We start from the raw sequence: 23,067 nt of genomic DNA on the forward strand, positions 1-23,067 counted from the left end.
TTCATACCCAAATTGTGTTTAAACTTGATCGCAAATCGTTATTTTGTTCATTTGTTTATGCGGACAATAATTACCAAAAGCGGAGAAACTTGTGGACGAACTTTTATGTGTTCACTGTTCGTTTGTGCATGATAAACCATGGGCATTGATGGGCGATTTCAACGTGTCTTTATTTCTAGATGATATGTTGCATGGTGCTTCTACCCTAAGCCTAGGGATGAAGGAGTTTAAGGAGTGCGTTGAACAATTAGAGGTTTTTGATGTTAACAGTTTGGGTTTACAATTTACGTAGACAAATAAACAGCATACAGGTAGAGCTATTTACAAGAAGCTTGATAGAATTATGGGGAATGTCCATTTGATTGATGAGTTTCCAGCGGCTGTGGCTTACTTTCATCCATACCGAATTTCTGATCACACCCCATGTATTCTAAAAATGCCAAATGTGACGAGAGATAAACCAAAACCTTTTAAGTTTGTGAATCTGGTGGCGGATAAAAAAGGTTTTTTGGATGAGGTAAAATTTGTATGGAATGTTCAGCATGATGGCTTTCGGATGTTCCAAGTGGTAAAAAAACTAAAATTATTAAAAACGCCGTTTCGGAAATTATTCTTTCAGCAAGGGAATTTACATGAGAAGGTTATAAACACCAGAAAGGCATTGGATGATTGCCAACATGCTATGGATCTTGATCCGCTAAATGAAGAGCTGGTTACCCTTCATAGCAGTTTATTGCAAGGGTATAAGGAAGCGGTTCAAGATGAATGTCTATTTTTGAAACAAAAGTCAAAGGTGGAATGGCTCTCGTTAGGTGATACGAACTCTAAATTTTTTCATAATATGGTTAAATCTAAGAACCATCGGAGTCGAATTTGTGCGATTAGAGATGCGGCAGGAACTCTACATGAGGGAGGTGCGGTCCCTAATGTGTTGGTGGATCATTATATGAACTTTTTTGGAACAGTAGGTAGTATAACGTTGCAACCGGCACCGGATCTGTTCAATAGGGTGTTATCGGCGGATAAGGCTATGCATATGGTTAGATGGGTTACATATGACGAGATTAAAGCAGCTATGTTTTCTATAGCTGGTAATAAGTCCCCAGGTCCAGATGGTTACACATCAGTTTTCATTAAGAAGTCGTGGGATGTTGTAGGCGATGATGTTTGTAATGCGGTTCGGGATTTTTTTTTATAATGGGAAACTTCTAAATCAGCTCAATCACACGGTAATTGCCTTAATCCCTAAAGTGAACACTCCCTCTTCTGTGACGGATTACAGACCGATTTCATGTTGCAACACTTTGTATAAGTGTATCAGCAAGATTATTGCAAAACGTATAAAGGAAGGGTTAGGTGATTTTGTCAGTATTAACCAATCTGCGTTTGTTCCTGGACGAAGGATTTCGGATAATATTCGGAGTTGATGCACAATTACCATCGAGATTATGGCCCTCCTAGGTGTGCATTTAAAGTTAATATTCAAAAGGCCTATGATACGGTGGATTGGAATTTTTTGGAGCTGACGTTACGTGGGTTTGGGTTTGATCGTAAGATAGTTAAGTGGATTATGGCTTGCGTTACTTCTACCACGTTTTCTATAGCTATTAATGGAAATCTGCATGGTTATTTCAAAGGAAAGCGGGGGTTGCGTCAAGGGGACCCTATGTCGCCATATTTATTTACGTTGGTAATGGAGGTGCTTACGTTGATCCTTCATAAACAGGTGTCGTTATCTGCAGAATTCAGGTTTCATTTATATAATAAATGTGAGAAGCAACGTCTTATTAATTTGTGTTTTGCGGATAATTTGTTCTTGTTTGCCCGTGGCGATCATAATTCTACTAAGGTCATTTTGGAGGCGTTGAATTTTTTCAAGAGTATGTCCGGTCTTGTCCCGAGTATGAACAAAAGTATTGTCTTCTTTGGGAATGTGCCAGATGCTGTTAAAGACCGTATTCAGAGTATTATACCTTTTGAGGAAGGAATGTTGTCGGTGAGATATTTGGGTGTTCCTCTTATTTCCCCTCGTCTTCTTTATAGTGATTGTAACAGACTTGTGGAAAATATGGAGAATAGAATTACAAGTTGGAAGAAAAAATGCTTGTCGTTTGCTGGAAGACTACAATTGATTCGGTCAGTGCTCTCCTCTATGCATATTTATTGGGCATCTGTGTTTATCTTGCCAAAGCGTATTATAAATGATCTTGAGCGGAAGATGCAGCGATTTCTATGGGCCCAGGGTAATAATATAAAAGGTAAAGTTAAGGTTAAATGGGATCGAGTGTGTTTGCCGCAAAAAGAAGAGGGTCTGGGTACCCGTCGGATTCATGATATGAACATAGCTCTTATAGTTGCTCATGTGTGGAGCTTACTTACCCATCGTGAATCGCTATGGGTAAAATGGATGCATACTTATCGTATTCGCGATAATAGTTTTTGGGCATTGCCGGTCCGGAATAATGTCACGTGGAGCTAGAGGAAATCATTGGGTATTCATCCGATTATTCAAAATCATATTTGGACTATAATTGGGAATGGTTCTAAAACATCAGCTTGGTTTGATAGGTGGGATAGAATTTGTCCATTGAGTTCATTTATTTCACCAAGGGCTATTGCCAATGCTGGGTTCGTTATGACTACTAGGGTAGCGGAAGTGTGTGGGAATGGGATGTGGATGTGGCCGAGCTCTTGGGCTGTTCGATACCCGGCTCTTCAGAGTTTGGGTAATGTTGTGCTTAATCCATTGAAGCAAGATACATTGGTGTAGCGTACTAGATTGGGGAAGGATGAGGATTATAGTGCTACTATAGTGTGGGATGATGTTCGTTTCGTGCAAAATGAGGTTCCGTGGGCGGGTGTAGTCTGGTTCTCTCAGTCTATTCCTCGTCACTCGTTTTTTATGTGGTTACTTGTGAATAAGAAGTTAAAAACTCAGGATGTTATGAGTCAATGGCAATCCTCGGGTAATACCAATTTCAATCTTATGTGTTGCTCGCTATGTACGTCGAGTCCTGATTCACATGACCACTTGTTTTTCGAGTGCCCCTTTGCAGCTAAAGTTTGGGATGGTGTTAAAGGAAGGGCTGGTATGGAGACGATTCAGAATAAATGGGATCGTATTCTTGATCACTTGTTGCAGATTTCCAATTCCAGAAATGCCAGCTAGACACGTTATTGGGAAGCTAGTAGTCGCTGCTGCTGCCATGGCCGGCCCTGAGGGTGGACGGGGAGGACCACCGGCCAGAGCCTGATATTTCGAGGGCACATTTTTTTATAAAAAAAAAATCTGATATGTATATGTAAAATATTTCTTTAATAGGGTACACCCATACAAACACCAACATAGGCACCTTTACAAAACTATTCTTATGGTTTAGATTACTTATTAACCCTTTTTGCATTAGGTTAGACCTTTAGTAAACCCAATACCCAATTTCGTTAAGGCCTAAAGGCACATTTTTTCGAGCTCGAACAGGGTACACGAATTCTCAGAGCCGGCCCTGGCTGCTGCTTACTTTGTTTGGCAGGAAAGGAATCAAAGACTGTTTTCGCCAAAAAGACGGACCATGGATCAGCTTGTGGAGGTAATCTTATCTACAGTTAAGATGAAACTTCACTCGATGAGATTTAAAAGAACGACGCAGGTTAACGCTATCTTGCTGGAATGGAGTCTTCCTCATGGTTTGCTTATGGAATATGATGATTGCGGCTAATGTTTTGAGTCGATAGGAGTTTGTAGTGTATTTGGTTGTTTAGTATGTTGGTTGTTTCTTTGTTTGCGTTTGTTTGCTTGTTGACTCTGGTATGGGTTGTCATACTAGAGAACTGAGGGACACTTCGTTCCTCACTTGTGTTTATTTTGGTTGATTATAAAATTCACCGGGGTAACCCTTTACCAAAAAAAAAATCACTACATTATAGTGCGATTTTGTCACCAATCAATGATTCAACCACCCAATCAACGTGTTCTTCAACTTTTTTGAAGAAACCCAGTTTAATTTCATATAATATCTCATCTTTTCCCGTGATTTTGAAGCGAATCACTCGATTCGTTCCATTCGATCGCTAATAAGTGTTTCTAGCATTCAAATTTCGTCAATCGTTGAAGAAATCGGCTTCAATCCATGTAAGAAAATTTTGAATTGCATTTTTACGATCTGGGTTTTTGAATTGAGTCATTGCGTTTTACAAAGGAATGAAAAAACAGTTTTTTTTTGTATTTTCAGTCCATTGCGTTTTAGAAAGAACACATTTTATTGTGTTTTTAGTCCATTGCATTTTAGGTAAAACACATTTTATGTGTTTTTAGTCCATTGCGTTAAAAAAAACACTTTCTTTTGTGTTTTTGTCTATTGCGTTTTAGGAAAACACATTTTTATCTGTTTTTTTTGGTCCAATGCGTTTTAGAAAAACACATTTTGAAGTATTTTTAGTCCATTGCGTTTTAGGTAAAACACATTTTTATGAGTTTTTAGTCCATTGCGTTTTAGAAAAAAAAAACACTTTCTTTTGTGTTTTTTGTCTATTAAGTTTTAGGAAAAAAAACACATTTTATGTGTTTTTTGGTCCATTGCGTTTTAGAAAAAAAAAACACATTTTGAAGTGTTTTTAGTCCATTGCGTTTTAGAAAAAAAACACTTTCTTTTGTGTTTTTTTTTGTCTATTATGTTTTAGGAAAAACACATTTTTATGTGTTTTTTGGTCCATTGCGTTTTAGAAAAACACACTTTGAAGTGTTTTTAGTCCATTGCGTTTTAGGTAGAACACATTTTTATGTGTTTTTAGTCCATTGCGTTTTAGAAAAAAAACAATTTTTTTGTGTTTTTCGTCCATTGCGTTTTAGAAGGAACACTTTCCAAATCCGTAATCTTCTATTCCAAATCTGTAAACTTACACACCTTGTTTCCCCATGTAGGGTGACTTGGTGATTCCAACCTCAACAAACAACCCTTCAAGGGATTTCAAAGGAAGCTTTGCAAAACTGTGGGAACACTTGACCCATTTTCGCTTTACACTTTTTAGGTGCAATATGTTAACCTTATCAAATCACAACACATTATACTTTATGCAATGCACAAAACAATCCAAATACATGTATACTTACTTGTTATACTTGATTCATATTCTTGGATGATTCTTATGTGATACAATAGTCATTAACTTCGTACGAGCATCCATTTAACATGTATAGCGCTATAGGAGTAAAGCACCACCCGTGAACGAGAGGTCATGTTAAATTTCATTCTTATTGTGTTAAACTTTGGGTTGACTTGAATATTGCATGCCATTGATATGTTAATCTTGATAACTTGGGTTGCCATGTAGATTCGTTTTAAACACTTTTTTTATACTTATGCTATATACTTAAACTTGTGTGCTCGCCAATGTTTTTTGTGTTGAACTATACTTTTTAACATGTTGCAGATTGATGATGTTGATTATGATGAAATCTAGTAGGGACGACACTAGAAACGCATCTTTAAATTATTAGAATTGTTATCTCATTTTTATTGAACTTGTCGTATTTTGTTATTTATATGTTGTACTTTAAACTTCTATGATGTACTTGACAATTATTATTATGAAATGAAATCGGTTTTGATTTAAACTATTATCACATAATGTTATGAAGTCTTTGAGCAATCTCGTTCGTCTCACTCCGATGTTTCCGCCATCGGTTGGGGTGTAACAGACTGGTATCAGAGCTATAACTATACGGAATTAGGTAGAATTGTCATGTTCGACCTAGTCTATAGTAGATACCATATACTTGACCTTTCTTACTACTTGTTTAAAATATTATTTCTTCCTATTTGCTTCTTTCCCTTCTTTTATCTTAATACTTAGAATATGTCTTTCCTAAGACATTTACACAATACACGTTGAAGACTTGAAAACACTCGTAATACAAATGAGACGATGGTTAAATTGGCGTTTTGGTAAAATATGTTTTTTAGAATGAAGGATGGAAGTGATTATGGAAGCGATGTTAACGTTGTTTATATAATGATTTTTTGGCGCGTAATTTAGGAGGGAATTTATCCTAATAAATGTTAATAATTGAATTTCAGTTAGTGTTTGTTTCTTCTACCTGTAAGTCTGCAACACGTTTTATCACTAAGCTTTGGCGTTTTGTATTAATGGTGTTTTATTCTCCTAATTTTAAATGGTGTGTTCTCTTTTTAGTTTGGCGTTTTGAATTTGAGCTGTAAAAGACCTTTTTACCCTTAATGAAGCGCGTCCACTTAATAAAATTGATTTTATTTACGAAAACGCTACCGCGCCAATCTAGTCCATAGATTGTTTTGATCAGATGATCCATAAGCGTTTTCACTGTTCTCACAAACGGTTTTAGATTATTTTTGTGTTGTTTATTAAATTAAATTTTAAGTAAATTGGTAATTGGTAACAAGACTAAATTACTCTTAAGTGACTAAAATTAACTGGAAATTTTAATCAGGTTAGTGTTAAAAGACGTAGGGTGTAGTGAATTTTACAAATAAAGGATTGTGCCTGTAGTTATTCACACTGCAATTCGATACAAACATAAAGGATGAAAATTGTAATTTACCATTTAGTTTATACCAACGTAAGACAATTTACAAAAAAAAGTACTTGTATTTAGTTTATACTTTTGAGGGTCAATTTTAGTTTTTTTTTGAACAGCAAATTTGGATTACTGACGGGCCACTGGAGTATCATCGTGCCACTAGCGGAACCATTCGATCATATTTATCTCCACTAGGCAATAATGCTTATACACCAATTCAGGAGGAAACCCAATAAATTTGAGAAAACCCCCTTGTTGGAATCAAACTCAGAACTAATGATCTCTAAGGGTCTGTTTGGTATGGGGTAATGGAATAGACGAAGGAATGGAATGGACGAGGTAATGAAATGGACGAGTAAATGCAATGGATCATTACCATTCCATGTCTTGTTTGGTTACCATGTGAATGGAATGAATTATTATTATGTATCGTTCGGTAGGAAAGAAAAACGGAGTAATAAAATTAGCGGTGAGTGGTGGTGGTGGTGGTCGGTGGTAGTGATTGTAGGTGGTGATAGGTGGCGGCGATAGGTGTCGGCGGCGGCGATAGGTGGTGGTGGTGGCGGTGCGGTGGTGACAACGAGTGGTGGTGGCGACAAGGTGTCCGTTGGTGGTGGGTGGCAGCAAAGGTGGCGGTTGGTGGCGGCGACGGCGGTTGGTGGTGGCGGTGGTGGTGGTGGTGGCGTCGACGATGGTGGTGGGCGGCGGCGGCGAGTGGCGTTGGCGGTTGGTCGCAGCTGTGGGTGATAACGGTGGCGAGTGGGTGGCGGCGGTGGCTGTCAGGGTGAGGTGGTAGCGGGTGGCGCCAATGGCGTCGGTGGTGGGTGGTGGGTGGTGGTGGTAGTGGGTTGTGACGAAGATCGTGGGTTGTGGTGTTGTTGATGAATGGTGCAAGAGGGGATGGAATCGAAAAAAAACATGGGGGTGGAAGGAATGATTTTGAGGGAATGGAATACCCTTTTGGAATGGGTGATTTCATTCCATTGACCAACCAAACATTTTTTTCTTCATTCCCTTTTAATCACTCATTCCATTCCACCTCTCATTTCTGCATACCAAACACTACCTAAGTCTTATCTCATCCCAAGATGCCACTATACTATAATTTTATTAGGGAGGGTCAATTTTAGTATTTATGTAATCCAAAACCAGCACTTGATGTCAGTGACGGCGATGAAAACAAGTTATATTTCATTATTGTTCTTGGATGGATTATATAGAATGCGACGATAACTTTTACATGGAAAGCAAAAAAATTGGATAGTTTTTGCTTGAGTATAAGATAAAAAACGACAGATCCTTCAAGGATTTAACTTGTAAATGACGAACAATTTCATATTTTTTTATTAGTGCCTTTTCATCACCTTATCAAGTCAACTTTATTTTAAGAGTTAAATGTCATTTTAGTCCATATGATTTGATCCATTTTGCATGTTTAGTTCAAATATTTATTTTTTCGCCTGTAGGTCTAAAAAGGTTTCACCGTTGCCATTTTAGTCCACTAGGTTAAGTTCATCCATTTTTTGTTAACGAAAAGGGCAATTCAGTCATTTTATATGTAATTCTGCTAACTAGAAGGGCAATTCGGCCATATAAAATGACCGAATTGCCCTTCTCGTTAATAGAAAAAATAGATGAAGTTAACCCAATAGACTAAAATGGCAACAGTGAAACCTTTTTGGAGCGGCGAAAAATGAACTCTTATTTTAAAGTACATATAAAGAAACAGTAAATAAACCATCATAACTTTTTAGCTAGAGCTAGAAGATAACAATAAGTTTTTGACTTTCGTCTCAACAACCGTAGAATACAATAAATCAATGACCACCGGGGAGTCAACAAACCCCCTCTGGTTCTGCATATAACCGCTAGATTAACACATGTTAAATTATGAATAAAAAGCTGAGTTATAGCGGATGCAACACAAGCAACAATATATAAAGAAAACAAATTGTTGTGTGTATACTCAAAACTAATAAGTAATTAGTAATACCAAACAAGTCGATTTCAACTACCAGCGGTGGCCTTTTAAGGGGACCAAAGTACTTCTCTAGCTTCTTTGTTATCCTTAGGATCACAACCCGAACTTATTAACGAGGTTATCCATACCTCATCAGACCGTACGGGTTCATCATCATCGTTCCTGTGCCAGCTCCAAAACGCATGTGTCGAGTTCACTATCTTGAGCTCACCGTGACCAAAACTAGCTTCACGAAACACAGACCACTCTGGTGACGGGTCCTTGTACCTATACATAGTAAGTCAACCAAAGTCAAAGGCCTCTCTAACCGGTGTTAAAAGTCTTAAAATGGGTAATAGTAGTCAAAAGGCTACTCAAATATTAAAACTTTTAGAGGCCACCCAAGTATCAATTTGGTTTCATTTTACGGCGAATCCAGTAACTAAAAGAACTTATGAAATGACAAAATGCCCTTAATTTTGAAGCTTTTGTCATATTTTGAGTTGTACAAATGACCAAAAATGCCTGATCACTCCTATATAATTTGACAATCCATCTAGAGTTGATTCTCTTGACCAGACTAGTATGAAGACATCTTCCTCTTTTTTACAACTCTAAATGGCATCTGGTCCTTTTGCCGTTTCCAGGCAAGGTATTTTTTCTCTGTTTTTTTTTTTTTTTTTTTTTTAAGTATAACATCAGTTTAATATCTTCAGTTTTATGTTTAATTATTTTTTTAATTTGTTCTTTGCTCTTTTTATAAATAAAAGAGTGAATTGCAAATTTTGTCCTTTATCTTTATACATAATTTCAGGCGGTGTCATTTGTCTTTAAAACCGACAAGTTTTGTACTTAATGTTTTAAAATCCTGCACGTTATGTTTTTTAGCCCTAACTCAGTTAGACTTTTCTATTAAATCTTATCACACAAGGGTAGTATTGTCATTTTACCTATTTATTTAAAAAATATTGTAGCAAATAAATTTAAAAATTAATGTAATATATACACCTGAAAAGAAAAACCTTCTTACCCCTCTCTCTTTCTCTCTACACCATCAACCCCCTCAGGCTATCACCCACCACCACCTCTTTCTACCTCCAGCCATCACTGTCCACCACCATCACCCCACACCACCTGCCACCTCCATAGCCACCACTTACCCCACACCACCTGCCACCGTTACCACCTTGCAACACCGCCGCCTTGATCTCTGTTCGATTCTAATGCGGATGATGTTTGGATCAACAAACACTGGTGGTGTGTCTAAGAAAATCAAAGATCTGTCTCACATATCTGGTATAAATCGAGATCCCCAATTTGTTATTCAATTTAGGGTTTGAAATCTCCACATCTTATCTTACTATATAACAAAAGAAACCACTTTTGGGACACTTGTTATCATATTAGGCCATCTCTTATAGATAATTATTATTTTAGTTTAATCTCTTATAGATAATTATTATTTTAGTTTAATATTATTTAGTTTAATATCTTATATTATAGATAACCCTTCTACTAAATATTATTAGTTTAATATCTTATAGATAATTATTATTTAGTTTAATCTCCTTCTCATTTATAATATTATTTATTTGAATTAATTATATTTGAACGTTTTGTTTAGTTTGGTATCAAATAGATTTTACTAAACTTAAAATAAAAATAACTAATATTATTTATCATTTATATATTTACGGAATTTTAAATAAAGGGTTAAATTTATTGAGACTTCGTTAACAAATTTTGCAACAACAGAATAATCTATTTTTATCACGAAAACCAAACTTTGTATTAATATATTAAATTTTTTATTTCACTGTACAAAATTACATTTACTCGACCCATGTAATTAATACATAAGGTTTTTAAGATATAACTTTTTATTATTTGATATATAAAATTAGATTTATTGAATTCATACAATACACGAGTTTTTTAAGGATATATATTTTTTTATTATTTAGTACAGAAAATTACACTTATTCAAACCGTATAATGCACATATTTATAAAGATGTAAATTTTTTTATTATTTGGTAAACAATATTACATTTATTCAACCCGTGTAATACACGTGATTTTAAAGAAATAACTTTTTTATTTGGTATATAAAACTACATTTATTTAACTCGTACAATATGGTTCTTATAGATATAACTTTTTTATTATTTAATATATATAATTATATTTATTCAACCCGTGCAATAAATAAGGTTTTTAAAGATATATTGTTTTATTATTTAGTATATAAAATTTATTTATTCAACCCGTGTAATACACGGGGTTATAACCTAGTTATTATTATTAGATGGTTTTGTAGGTTATAAATTGAGATAATTATTTGAGATTTGGTGATTTAATTTTAAGATTTGAAGGAGATTAGGATCTCGTCGCCCAGACTCTAACTTAGATAAAACGTTCAATTAAAAGTAGGGGTATGTCGGTAGTTTACTCCCTGTCTCTAACTCAATTAAAACGTTGAGTTAAAAGTCGCGGTAGTCGTGGTCGGTAGGTGGTGGTGGATGGTTGTGGCCGGTAGAAAGAGTGGTTGGTAAGATGGGGGATCAGAATAGAATTACTTATATACATGTAAATAAACAAGTTATAGGTTTATTTAGGTGAAAAGACTTACATGCCCTTGCTTTTATCTATAAAATTACCAAAATACCCTTCTAGTTAATGGATTTTTTGGATGGAGTTAGAGGCGGGGGGATAAGTTAGAAAAATCAGGGAGGAAAATGGCTATTTTTAAACTATTGGAGCAATACCGTTAAAATGACCAAATCACAGGGAGCAAAATGTAAGTTATCTAAAAAAGTTTTAAAGTTGGTCAAAGTGTATTGGGTCGACCCAACCTACACATTTCAAGAAAGAGGACTTACTTGTGTGCTAAACCTTCTTTGTTACCTCCATCACCAATGGTAACATGGACAACACCACAGGGGTCGGATTTGCCATTGTACACGCGTTTCTGGAAAAAAAAAACGTAACAACATGAAAATTAGGGTTAAAATGTTAATAAAAAAGCATGAAACTAGCATAAAGTTACAAGAATACCGTGCGTTCATAAGCATGCACATGACCAGCAAAAATAATATCAACACCAGCAGCATGAAGTAATGGTTCCATTGCTTCCATCATCTTATCCCCTTCCCCTTGATGGGCAGTATTACTGTTATACCATGGCACATGAAATAATGCAAGTAACCATGGTGTTTTCTTACGATCTAATGTTGAAAGATCCGCCTGTAACCAAAGATTAATAGCTTGATTCAGGTTATAAGGAGTCAAATAGGAAAAAAAAAAAATAGCTACAGACAAAGCAGGTCAAAAGTCACCCAAAAGTACGCTTGAAATATCTTAAATCACTTTATTTAAATAATTAGATTATAAATAATATTCCATAATGAACAAACTTACCTTCAACCAGTTATATTGATCCGAGTTCTCATCATAATCTGTATAGGAACCAAGCATGACAACATGAGCCCCCGCAACTTCAAACGAATAATAAAGATTTGAAGTCGATCCACTTTCTTCATAAGGCATTTTCCACCTGGCATTATACGATTCAAACCCGTCTTTAAAAAACGGTATGTTTTCCTTTTCATGATTCCCTTGTGTCACCATCCATGGTCTCGCACTTGCGAGTGGCTGCACCAGTTCCCCAAACGTGTCCCACCCGCTCTGTATGTAATCTGCATAAGACAGATCACCAGGGAGCAGGTGCACATCATATTCACATAACTTGATGTGGTCCAAAGTTGACTTTGTCCAGCCCGTTTGACCCAAATCACCAGCCACAGCGAATGTAATCGGAAACTCTGTTGGTGGGGTTTTGAAACTTTGCTCTGGCCCTTGTCCTCCACATCTATAGTAGTAAACCGTGTTATGTTCTAGTGGCCCGATTACCGTATGGTGTATGCTCCCTGAACTGTATAATAAGTAGCTGTAAGAGGTTGCATCTCCATGACCCTTGAAATTGTATTTTCCTGGTGATGTTCCATATTCAACAAGCGAAGGAGATGACGAGTCACTAGTAATCCACGAAACACGAATGTGTTTATTCCCAGCCAATGAAATATGCACCTTCAAGAACATAAATTGTGTTTTCTTCAAGTAACAACATTGCCAAATGTCCAAGAAAAACCGAGTACCCAAACCGATTGAGATATCAATGGTTCGGTTATAACTTTTTTGGTAACCCATTTATATGGTTCCGTTATGGTTATAAGTGTATAGGGTAAAGATCAAATACAAATGGGGTTAACATGTAAGATTAAATATTTATTTATTTATATTTAATCTAGTAGCCATCATTATCATTTATATAATACGGATCAAAATATATTAAAACCTATAATAAATTAGTTGGTAATTGTTGATGGGCCAGATTACCCTAATTAACTAATTGGGTTTCCCCTTGGGTGTATATAAGGAGATTACTAGAGAGGGATTAGGGTTAGACATTCATAACATAAACACTAAAATCGTCCCTCCTCTCTCTCCATTACTACGAGTTCTTCAACCCTAAAGAACTCGGTACTACCATCAAGAACATACATCCTAAAGGGGAACCAGACCAATCTGACGAACATGACGTCTACTTCCCTATCTGGTGTGGTGACTGGCTAATCAGGTACACACATCTTACTTTATTGTTCTTGATTGAATTTTCATAATTAGGGTTTATGTTTTACCCATGTTCTAATGATATAATGTACAATACCATGACTCATAAAGTTAAGGGCTTACGCATGGAAATAAGTACAATTTTTCAGTATATGACATATTAAGATTTTCACTTGTGCAATTTGATGCCTTATAAATCAACTATAACACTTAAAAGTACCAAAGTATAATGAGTGTGTTGATAAGCAACAAATGTACAAAGAAATAAATGTCTGAAGCTGGAAAATAAGTTGTTACTCACCTTACAATCACTTAAAACTTTAGAAGAGGATTGTTCTAAGGTCCATAGACAACTTACAAGTAAAAATTTCCAACTTTAAAGTTTTTTCAAGGGATAAGCAACGAGACTATCCATTATTCAGAAGAACGATTGGATAAGTTAATTAGGTAGTCACTTACTAATTTAAGTCTGCTAATTTTAATATTCCAATTAACAGATGATTAGTTGACTCTAGTTCCATACGTTTCCTTACCAGAACTCGACAAATAACTAACTTGAGAGTTAGTGACAGCTATAAGAACCATAATAAGCAGTCTTCTAACAAAGCTATTCGATACCTTACAAATTCTGAATATTAATCAGAATACAGTATCATAATTAAGCAATGTTATGAAGCTTGTTAGGTTTGCATAGTCAACATAAAATCACACTTACCTTAAACTCTCATTTTATTTGTTCTAAATATCTGGATAGAAACATTACTAAGATGAAACTAGATGATACCTTACATTTTCACAACTTTTTTTTTATCATGAAAATGAGAATTTGACAAAAGGAAAATGAGACCTATAAATTTCATCCATTACAACCGAAATTCATGAGAAATCGTGGCATGGTTAATGAGGATGATTATTCAACTAATCTCATTCTAAGTGATTTTAAATCATGACGTTAAAGCCTTAAATATTACTTGGCTTAAGGAATAAGTATGGGTCCATCATAAGTCATTGACATTCGTGGAACTTATTCCAAATGGAATATTCAGACATAATTCATTTATCATTTAAAAGACTATCAACTTGTATCTAAATTTTGTCGCATATGGCCCACGATCTTAGAAGAAATCCATTCATATATGTACTTAATAAGATTTCTATTAGATATGTCCCTGAGTTTTCTTATGATATCTGGACATTAAAGAAATCAAATAAAGTCTAACATATATATGATAGATTCCCACGTCACGTACCTAATTGAAACTTCTCTTGTAGCATTCTAGAGATATTAAAGATCAGTGGGAGCATTAAGTGTCTTAATAATAACTTGCAATAGTTGCAAGAGGTGGGGGAGTGAAAATTTTACATTACCTAAATTTACACCTTTTGTACAAGACACTGCTCCATCTCGACGCTGTTCTGTCAAAACTTATCTCCTTAAAATCTAATGCTACTCTTACAAAAGTTTCATTGTTGCTTAATTGTGGGCACACTTAGCTTCCCAAGAGCTAACCACTAGTGTCAATCAACTCTTATAAACTTAGAATCCTGAAAAGGATAGCAACCTAACCAAGAGCTAATCCATAAACTGAAACTTTTAAGACCCAATAATCAACTTAGGAGGTCATCTAGATTTAAAAGCCTACTAACTTTGATGATTACATAACCTCCCTAATGAAGTTGAAATGGATTTTGGAAATGTTTAATGATCCTATCTCTTCAAATTAAGCCACTAGTGTCAATCAATCCTCTAAATGGAATAAAACAGTTTTCTAGTAAAACTGATTTTATGTGTTCGTATAACGTTTGGGATTTGATTGAATTACCTAAGAGTGTTCATAACTAAGCCAAATCCTGATATAAACGTTAAGACACAAAGAATCATGATTGATTGTCAAAGGGTATACTCAGGAAGAAATGAATTACAAAGAGTCTTTCTTACCTATTTTACAGAAGATTTCTTTAAGGATCATCGTTGTTCTAGTAGCTTATAATAGTTTTGAGCTGCATTAGATGAGCATTAAAAACAATTTTCCCTAACAAATGGCTGACATATTTAAATGTTCATAAAACAACCTGAAAGTTCCAAACTGAATTTTAAAGAACACTTTATTTGTAAGCCAATAAAATCCATGTACGGGATAATGCAAACATCATAATGTGATGAAATCTTAACGTAATTATTTTCATCAACAAACAAGTGGATTAATGTACCTCCCTCAAAATGAGTGGGAGCAACTAAGATAAACTTGTCTATATAGATGATATTCTTTTGACAAGTATATGTTACATAAGTCAAAGCATTGTTAACACAAACTTTGATATAATAGATCTCAGAGATATCTCTTAAGTGATAGATATCATAACATACCGAGATAGACCCAATGGGACATTAGTTTCGTTCCATAAGTTTAACGTTAAATGGGTCCTTACATATGTGACAAACAATACTGCTCTCCTTTAGAGGATAAGAGGATAAATGAGATTATTTCCTTACGCTTCATTAGTTGGAAGCCTTATGTAAGTTCAAGTCTATACCCGTTTAGATATTACTCACATTGCAACACACTAGACATGTCTAGATTAACCAGTGTTGTAAAAGTCGGATTCCAAGGCCGAGTACTCGGCGACTACTCGGTACTCGAAACCATACCTTGGAGAGTTACTACAAGTCGGCCTTATAAGTCGGAGGCGGTCAGACTTGGCCTACTCGGCGACTACTCGGAATACTCGGCCAACTACTCGGAATACTCGGTCAAATACTTGGTGGGAACCTTGGAATACTCAACGACTACTCGGATTACTCGGCCGACTACTCGGCCTACTCGGCAAGTACTCGGGATTATGCTAATTTTGACATGAGCTATGCTAATTTTGACATGAATAATGATCGTTTTGACATGAATTACGCTTATTTTGACACATATAAAATATCCAATAATTAATTTCTTTATATTTAACATGTCCGAGTACTCTCCGAGTACTCCCCGAGTACTCCGAGTACTCCCAACTCCCCACTCGACCGACTAGAGAGCGCCTAGCGACTTCTGCAACACTGAGATTAACGTGAAGCATTTAATAGAGTATTACAATATCTTTAGAAGAAACGAGAGGCTATGATTTGAAGAAGAAGTGAGAATTAAAACCGGTTGATTACTTTAACTTTGTAATATTCAAAGATGACAAAATGTTATTTCGGGTATATCCTTATGTCAGCAGACAAACCTATCTCATGGAGAGTCATAATAAACTGATAATAACAACCTAAGTTATAACGACATAATATAGTCACTAAATGTTGTTGGAAATTTATCAGTGGACCCATAAGTTTATTAACTTATTATCATTAATATATTGAAGACTTATTGTGATAAAGTCAGCTACCATGTCTCCTTGAACAGTAACAGTTCGAGAGGTGCTGCATTAAATTTCGATACACAATTAATTATTCGTTTATGAACGAATTGAGGAAACTAAATATTTGTATCGAATACATTCGTGATATGCTTAAGGATCCTATAACTGAAGGTCTATTACCCATAAGTCTTATTAAGAGAGCTCATAAAAAGAGACGGGTTTTAATTGATGACCATGTACAACTGCATATCGTACTATGAATGACTAATTATTAATTAATTTTCCTCATCAGTTTGATTTTGTATGTCTCTTACATATGTTCTGCCGGTGTAATGACATATAGACAACTATAAATACAAATCAAACGTTAAAGGGCTTACTTATTTTGATCATAATTGTTAGGTTTTAAATTGAGGCTGTAGTATGATTAATGGGGATCCTGATTCGAATAATGATTCAACGGCTGTATTTCTCTGCTACGGTTCTTGACTTAAAGCTAAAATGAGTATTAACTTCTGATCAGACTTATCTAATACTCATGATAAATGATTATTCGGCTAAGTGGGAGAATGTAAGATTAAATATTTATTTATTTATATTTAATCTAGTAGCCATCATTATCATTTATATAATACGGATCAAAATATATTAAAACCTATAATAAATTAGTTGGTAATTGTTGATGGGCCAGATTACCCTAATTAACTAATTGGGTTTCCCCTTGGGTGTATATAAGAAGATTACTAGAGAGGGATTAGAGTTAGACATTCATAACATCAACACTAAAATCGTCCCTCCTCTCTCTCCATTACTACGAGTTCTTCAACCCTAAAGAACTCGGTACTACCATCAAGAACATACATCCTAAAGGGGAACCAGACCAATCTGACGAACATGACGTCTACTTTCCTCTCTGGTGTGGTGACTGGCTAATCAGGTACACACATCTTACTTTATTGTTCATGATTGAATTTTCATAATTAGGGTTTACGTTTTACCCATGTTCTAATGATATAATCAACATAACATACTAAACATGACAAGTGAAGGAATTTTTTTTTTTTTTTTGAAATTTATTTTTATATGTTTAGAGTAATTATGTGCAATTACACTAGAGTGATTACATAATTACTCTACTAGTGTAAATACATAGAATTTTTTTTATTGATTCTAGGACTACAATACGTTCTTGACAAGATGGAGAAAAAAAATTCAAAAAAGAAAAACAAATTCTCTTCTTTACTTTTCATGTTTAGTATGTTTAGTATCCTAAGTATATAAGTAACCAAACTAATTGAACAGACATTGAAACCAACCATTATATTCTTTTTTTTTTTTTTTACTTTTTTAAAATAATATGTTAAACGTCAGGAAAAAAAAAAAAACAAATTAGTCTTCTTTCATTTTCCTTTATAAATTAAAAGAATTGCTAAGAGTAAATTGCCATTTTAGTCCCTGAGGTTTGTCCAAATTTGCCATTTTAGTTCAAATAGTTTTTTTTTCGCCTCTGGGTACCCTTTTGTTGCCATTTTGATCAAAGACCCTAACTCCATCCAAAAACCTCATTTTTAACCAGGGGCATTTTGAGGATTTTCATTTTAAATCTTTTCAATTGCCATTTTAATCCAATTCTAAAAAATCAAAAAAATTCTAAAAAATCCAAAAAAATCTAAAAAATTCTAACAAATAAAAAAATCATAAAAATAAAAAAAATTCTAAAAATCATAAAAATTCTAAAAAATCAAAAAAATAGAAAAAATTCTAAAAAATCAAAAAATTTCTAAAAAAATAAAAAAATCATAAAAATTCTAAAAAATCATAAATAATTCTAAAAAAATCTAAAAAATCAAAAAATTCTAAAAAATCAAAAAAATTCTAAAAAATCTAAAAAAAAAATCTAAAAACTCAAACAAACATATTTTAAAGTTTCAAATTCAAAAAATGACAATATATTCCTCGTCCAGACGAATATATTTTCAAGTTTTATCTATTTTGTTGAGTGAATGAGTGGTCATGATGAGATAGAACCATTTATCCATTTAAAAAAACAAATCTCATTTTATATGTTTTCGGCCTTTTTATATATGTTTTTATAGCAAAACTATTTATTACAATAATATTTTCATCTTTAGTTTAGTGTCAATTAATATAATTTGCTAAATATAAATATCATGAAATATAAATTTTATAAATTAAAACATAACATGTATGTTCGTTAGTTAGTGGTTCTATCTCATTATGACCACTCATTCACTCAACAAAATAGATAAAACTTGAAAATATATTCGTCTGGACGAGGAATATATCGTCATTTTTTGAATTTGAAACTTTAAAATATGTTTGTTTGAGTTTTTAGATTTTTTTTATTTTTTAGATTATTTTTTAGATTTTTTAAAATATTTTTTGATTTTTTAGAATATTTTTTATTTTTACGATTTTAGATTTTTTTTGTTTTTATGATTTTTTCGATTTTTTAATAATTTTTTTGATTTTTTAGAATTTGTTTGATTTTTAAGATTTTTTTTTGATTTTTTAGAATTTTTTTGATTTTTAGAATTCTTTGGATTTTTTAGATTTTTAGATTTTTTTTTATTTTTTCGAATTTCTTTTGATTTTTTAGAATTTTTTTGATTTTTTAGAATTTTTTTTATTTTTTAGAATTTTTATGATTTTTTAGAGTTTTTTTTTTATTTTTTGGATTATTTTTTGGATTTTTTTAAATTTTTATGTTTTTAGAATATTTTTTTATTTTTATGATTTTTTTATTTTTTTTCTATTTGACAAAGATATAATCAAACTTATTAATTCAGATTAACTTGAATTAGACCAACGGCACCATCTTTTCCAATAACGGAAATGTATAAACGAAACTGATGAGTTATAAAAATCTAAAAAGCAATATTATATATGTTATAGGTTCGGTTTTACTTTTTAGCATGTAAGATCATTCATATCACTTCCACTTTTTTACCCTATAATTTCACTAAGGGTGTTCGGTGTGGGGAGGGGCAAACCCACATTACCGAATAGGCAATGGGTGGCAAACCAATGCCAACCCATTTGCCGCATGTGGTGTTTGACGAAATGGGCTTAAATCGGTGACGCATTACCGAATCGGTGAGGGGAGGAAGGGGAGAGAGAGGGGGGGGGGGGGTGTGGGTGGGGTCCATTCCATCTCTCAACCAATCACATATTTTTTTTTTTTTTAATTTATCACTTTATCAAATGTCTAAGCCATTGCCAACATTTTTCACCAAAGTTTAAACACTTTTCACTTATTGACGTGGCATACTCTCATTGGTTGATTTTTTAGTTTGTCACTCTCAAGTGTTTAACCACTCCTTACACCTTAAAAACAACTATATTTTCTCTCTCTTTTCAATTAAATAATACATTTTTATACTTTTATCATTACTTTTTATCCACTAACACTCACTTTCAAAATATATTAGAAAATTATAGAAGGTGAACAGTGTCCACTCAAATTTATAGATAAACACTAACATTTTCTCTATTCTCCACTCGCAACCATTCAAACCACATGCAATCACTTTTCATGAAACCGGAACCGAATTAAATAACCGGTTTTTAATTTGGTAAAACCTCAACTTTAGTAATCAAAACACAGCACTAAAACCTGCAATGGACACATGATTGATGATTCTGTATTATAATAAACAATTAACAACGGAAGAGGACAAACGAAAAGGTAAAAGTCGGTGCTACATTAAAAATAAAAAAAAAAAAAAAACCACAATCTATTCAATCAACTAATGACTGATGATCCACAATAATGATGATGTTAATGAAAACATAGAAAAAAGCAAATGAAATGAAACCTGCTGAGGATGAGATGAAGACTTGTGATCCAAAGGGAAGTGTAAGGTCTTCCGTGGTGGTGGCCGGACGTAATCGGCGGTGATCAACACCGTTGCCGTCATTAACGGTAGCAGTATTTTGAGCAACATTTTTAACTTTTTTTGCTTTCGAAGAGAGAGCTGGGTATGAAATTGTGTTGTCTGTCTGTGTTTATTGTTATTCAGTTCAGTCACTCCTCCTTATTGTTATTTGCAAAATAGACCTCTTTTGTTTATGTATTGCAACTTTAGACCTCCCTTCCTAATCATTCCAAACAAAGCAACAATTTAGTCAACATCTACTTTTCCTTTTTTCTTCTTTGTGCTTGCTTTCTCTTTTATTTTTTCCAACTTTAATTGAGTGAACCGTTATTTCATTGTGAATGCGTGACTTGAAAGAATTCATGTTCATGTTCGTAGAGTGTAATATTGAAAAATAAAAGTAATAATATTTAGGGTAAATTACACTTTTCGTCCTTTTTATGTTTATAGTGGGTTGCAATAGATTGCCTTTAACTTTAATAACTACAGTAATAATCCTTTATTTAGAATTTATATTACGCCTTTCGTCCTTTAGCACTAACCAAGTTACAATTTTCAGTTATTTCTATCCACTTAAGGGTATTATGGTCATTTCATGTTTTTATTTAAATTGTTCATTAATAAATAAACATCATCTCCCCCAATTCCCCAACCCTAACCCTAGAATCTCTGTGACAACTGTGCTCTTTAATCGATGACCAATGCAAAACAATGTTAATTATTAATAAAACAATGTGTTTTGGTGTTATTATGTGTGTATATGTGTTCGGTGATTTTTCAATTTGATTCGATTTGATTTCAAGCTCTAAATCGCTTTCTGGAAAGTTATACGCAAACTGGTGTGTAAACGCAATCAGTTAAACGCGACAAACACTCCGGGATAGTGAAATAGGCTTGACACACCTTAAATAACCTTCACATAACTTAGAAATAAGTTTTGGATGGTTTGGTGTATCGAAAACAAGTTTTTTTCGATCGCAAGGACTATTTGCGTCAAACTGTGAAACTATACCGATTCGTAAGGTAACGTACAGTCCGGAACTTGATCATAAGCTAAACATGCCATAAATAACCAAAACATAGCTTAGAAATAAGCTTTGGATGGTTCGGTGTGCGAAAATATGCCTATTTGATCTTACAGGGACTAAAAGTGTCAAAACGGCGTAAGTTTGCATTTTCGCGCATATCTTACGTTCTGACCACTGGACATCCAAATTTTTGTACACGCTAAAATATTTTTATTTTAGTGATCGGCATGCAAAAATTCATTTCGTTTCGCAATTTGGATCGTTTTCGCGCCCGTTACGATTTCTGTCGTAATTAGCCGAACAACGCAACCGTACGGCCAAACGAACCAACATCCGACATATTTTCGAGCATGTTTCATGTTCCCCATACTTTAACTTCTTTATGGATCTTAAAAATGGGCTTGACCTGTGTTAGAAGTGCAAGAACACGTCGAAACAAGCTCAGGGGCCAAAACTGTCAAACTGTGAAACTTGCTGATCAGATGTAGGGTCCTTACGGACCGTAAGGAGTCCCTTATGGACCGTAAAGCATGCCCAGCGACCAGAATTGAAATTCAGCAAACTGTTTGATCTTTGGGGGCTGTTTGTGCAAATTCCCGGTGTGTTGAGCAAGTTTAAGTGTTCTCCAAGGTCTCTAATCAGTCCCTAACAATTGTATGGCTATGATTTGATCCTTGTTGGCCACACAAACACTTGTGATGATCTTGTTCATCCTCCACAACTATAAATAACCATCCATTTCTCACTTGTCACTTGCTCATTCCTCTCATTCTCCTCTCTTATCTGCTTTGGGAGCATTCTCATCTGATTTGTGAAGCTTTTTCTTGTAGAAAAGATAGCAAGGATTTTAGTGAGCATTCTTTCATTCTTTTTTATTGCTTTCCTAGTTTCAAAGTCAAATATTGTTTGACTTTCAGTTTGACCAGTCTATGGTCAACGCAAAGTTCGGTTGAACTTTGCAACGTGATTGTAATCACGATGGTTATAATCCTTAACGATTATACCTATTGATTACCACGTTAAATAGGTGTAGTGACGAGTCAAAGTTTCGGACAAAATGCGTTTTAGCGCCATTTTGAAACGGAACTACTATTAGGTATCAAAACACTTTGTTTTGATACCAAATCAGTAGGTTAAACATGTTTTAACATGTTTAGCTATGTTTAGCTCGTCAGTTTTAGTTAGTGCTTGTTTAGAGTCGTAAGTCAAGCGGTCTAAACCACCGCTTAGACTTTCGAAGTCGACCCGTTTGGTCGATCATTAGGATCCGAGCAAGCATGGTTAGTGACCATAGTTGCATAGGGAATAACCTTCCGAGGTTATACCTTATGGTCACCGAGTTTAAGTAGTTGTATGATAGGTAGATTATATGCCTTAGGTAAATTACCAAAATGCCCTTTTCATGCATAATTGGACCTTAAACATATGTAACCTAACTTTTGTCACCTAAACTGATTATGCAACCTATTTAAACATGTTTAGGCATATAATACTTGTCATAGGACTAGTTAGACATCTCGAACGCGCGTTTGCACGCACGACGCGTTAAAGTAGCGTAAGCTACCTTGATGGGTCACAATGGGTCAAAAGCACTTAGGCTAGGTTTCATTTTAGAATGTAGGCTTTGTTAAACCATATCACA

The 23,067-nt window shown here is 34.3% G+C and overlaps 1 protein-coding gene across 1 annotated transcript; it reads right to left on the bottom strand.

The window, feature by feature from the left end:
• Positions 1 to 8,282: 8,282 nt before the first annotated feature.
• LOC110912835 (purple acid phosphatase 18) lies at positions 8,283 to 20,602 on the bottom strand. The gene is made up of 5 exons (XM_022157648.2): positions 20,338 to 20,602; positions 11,933 to 12,601; positions 11,570 to 11,758; positions 11,395 to 11,483; positions 8,283 to 8,801 (listed from the first exon to the last, which is right to left on the bottom strand). The coding sequence occupies exons 1-5, from the start codon at positions 20,464 to 20,466 to the stop codon at positions 8,582 to 8,584; spliced, it is 1,296 nt and encodes a 431-aa protein (XP_022013340.1). The 5' UTR covers positions 20,467 to 20,602; the 3' UTR covers positions 8,283 to 8,581.
• Between the last annotated feature and the right edge of the window lie 2,465 nt (positions 20,603 to 23,067).

Source organism: Helianthus annuus, chromosome 15, assembly GCF_002127325.2.
Source record: "Helianthus annuus cultivar XRQ/B chromosome 15, HanXRQr2.0-SUNRISE, whole genome shotgun sequence".
NCBI lineage: Eukaryota > Viridiplantae > Streptophyta > Magnoliopsida > Asterales > Asteraceae > Helianthus > Helianthus annuus.

What these genes read in the sequence shown, in the direction of transcription:
- LOC110912835 (XM_022157648.2), bottom strand. Translation starts at nt 20,466, where the DNA reads ATGTTGCTCAAAATACTGCTACCGTTAATGACGGCAACGGTGTTGATC. An exon ending in CTTCATCTCATCCTCAGCAG is followed by an intron (nt 12,602 to 20,337) that starts GTTTCATTTCAT and finishes ATGTTCTTGAAG; the next exon opens with GTGCATATTTCATTGGCTGG. An exon ending in ATCAATATAACTGGTTGAAG is followed by an intron (nt 11,759 to 11,932) that starts GTAAGTTTGTTC and finishes CTTTGGTTACAG; the next exon opens with GCGGATCTTTCAACATTAGA.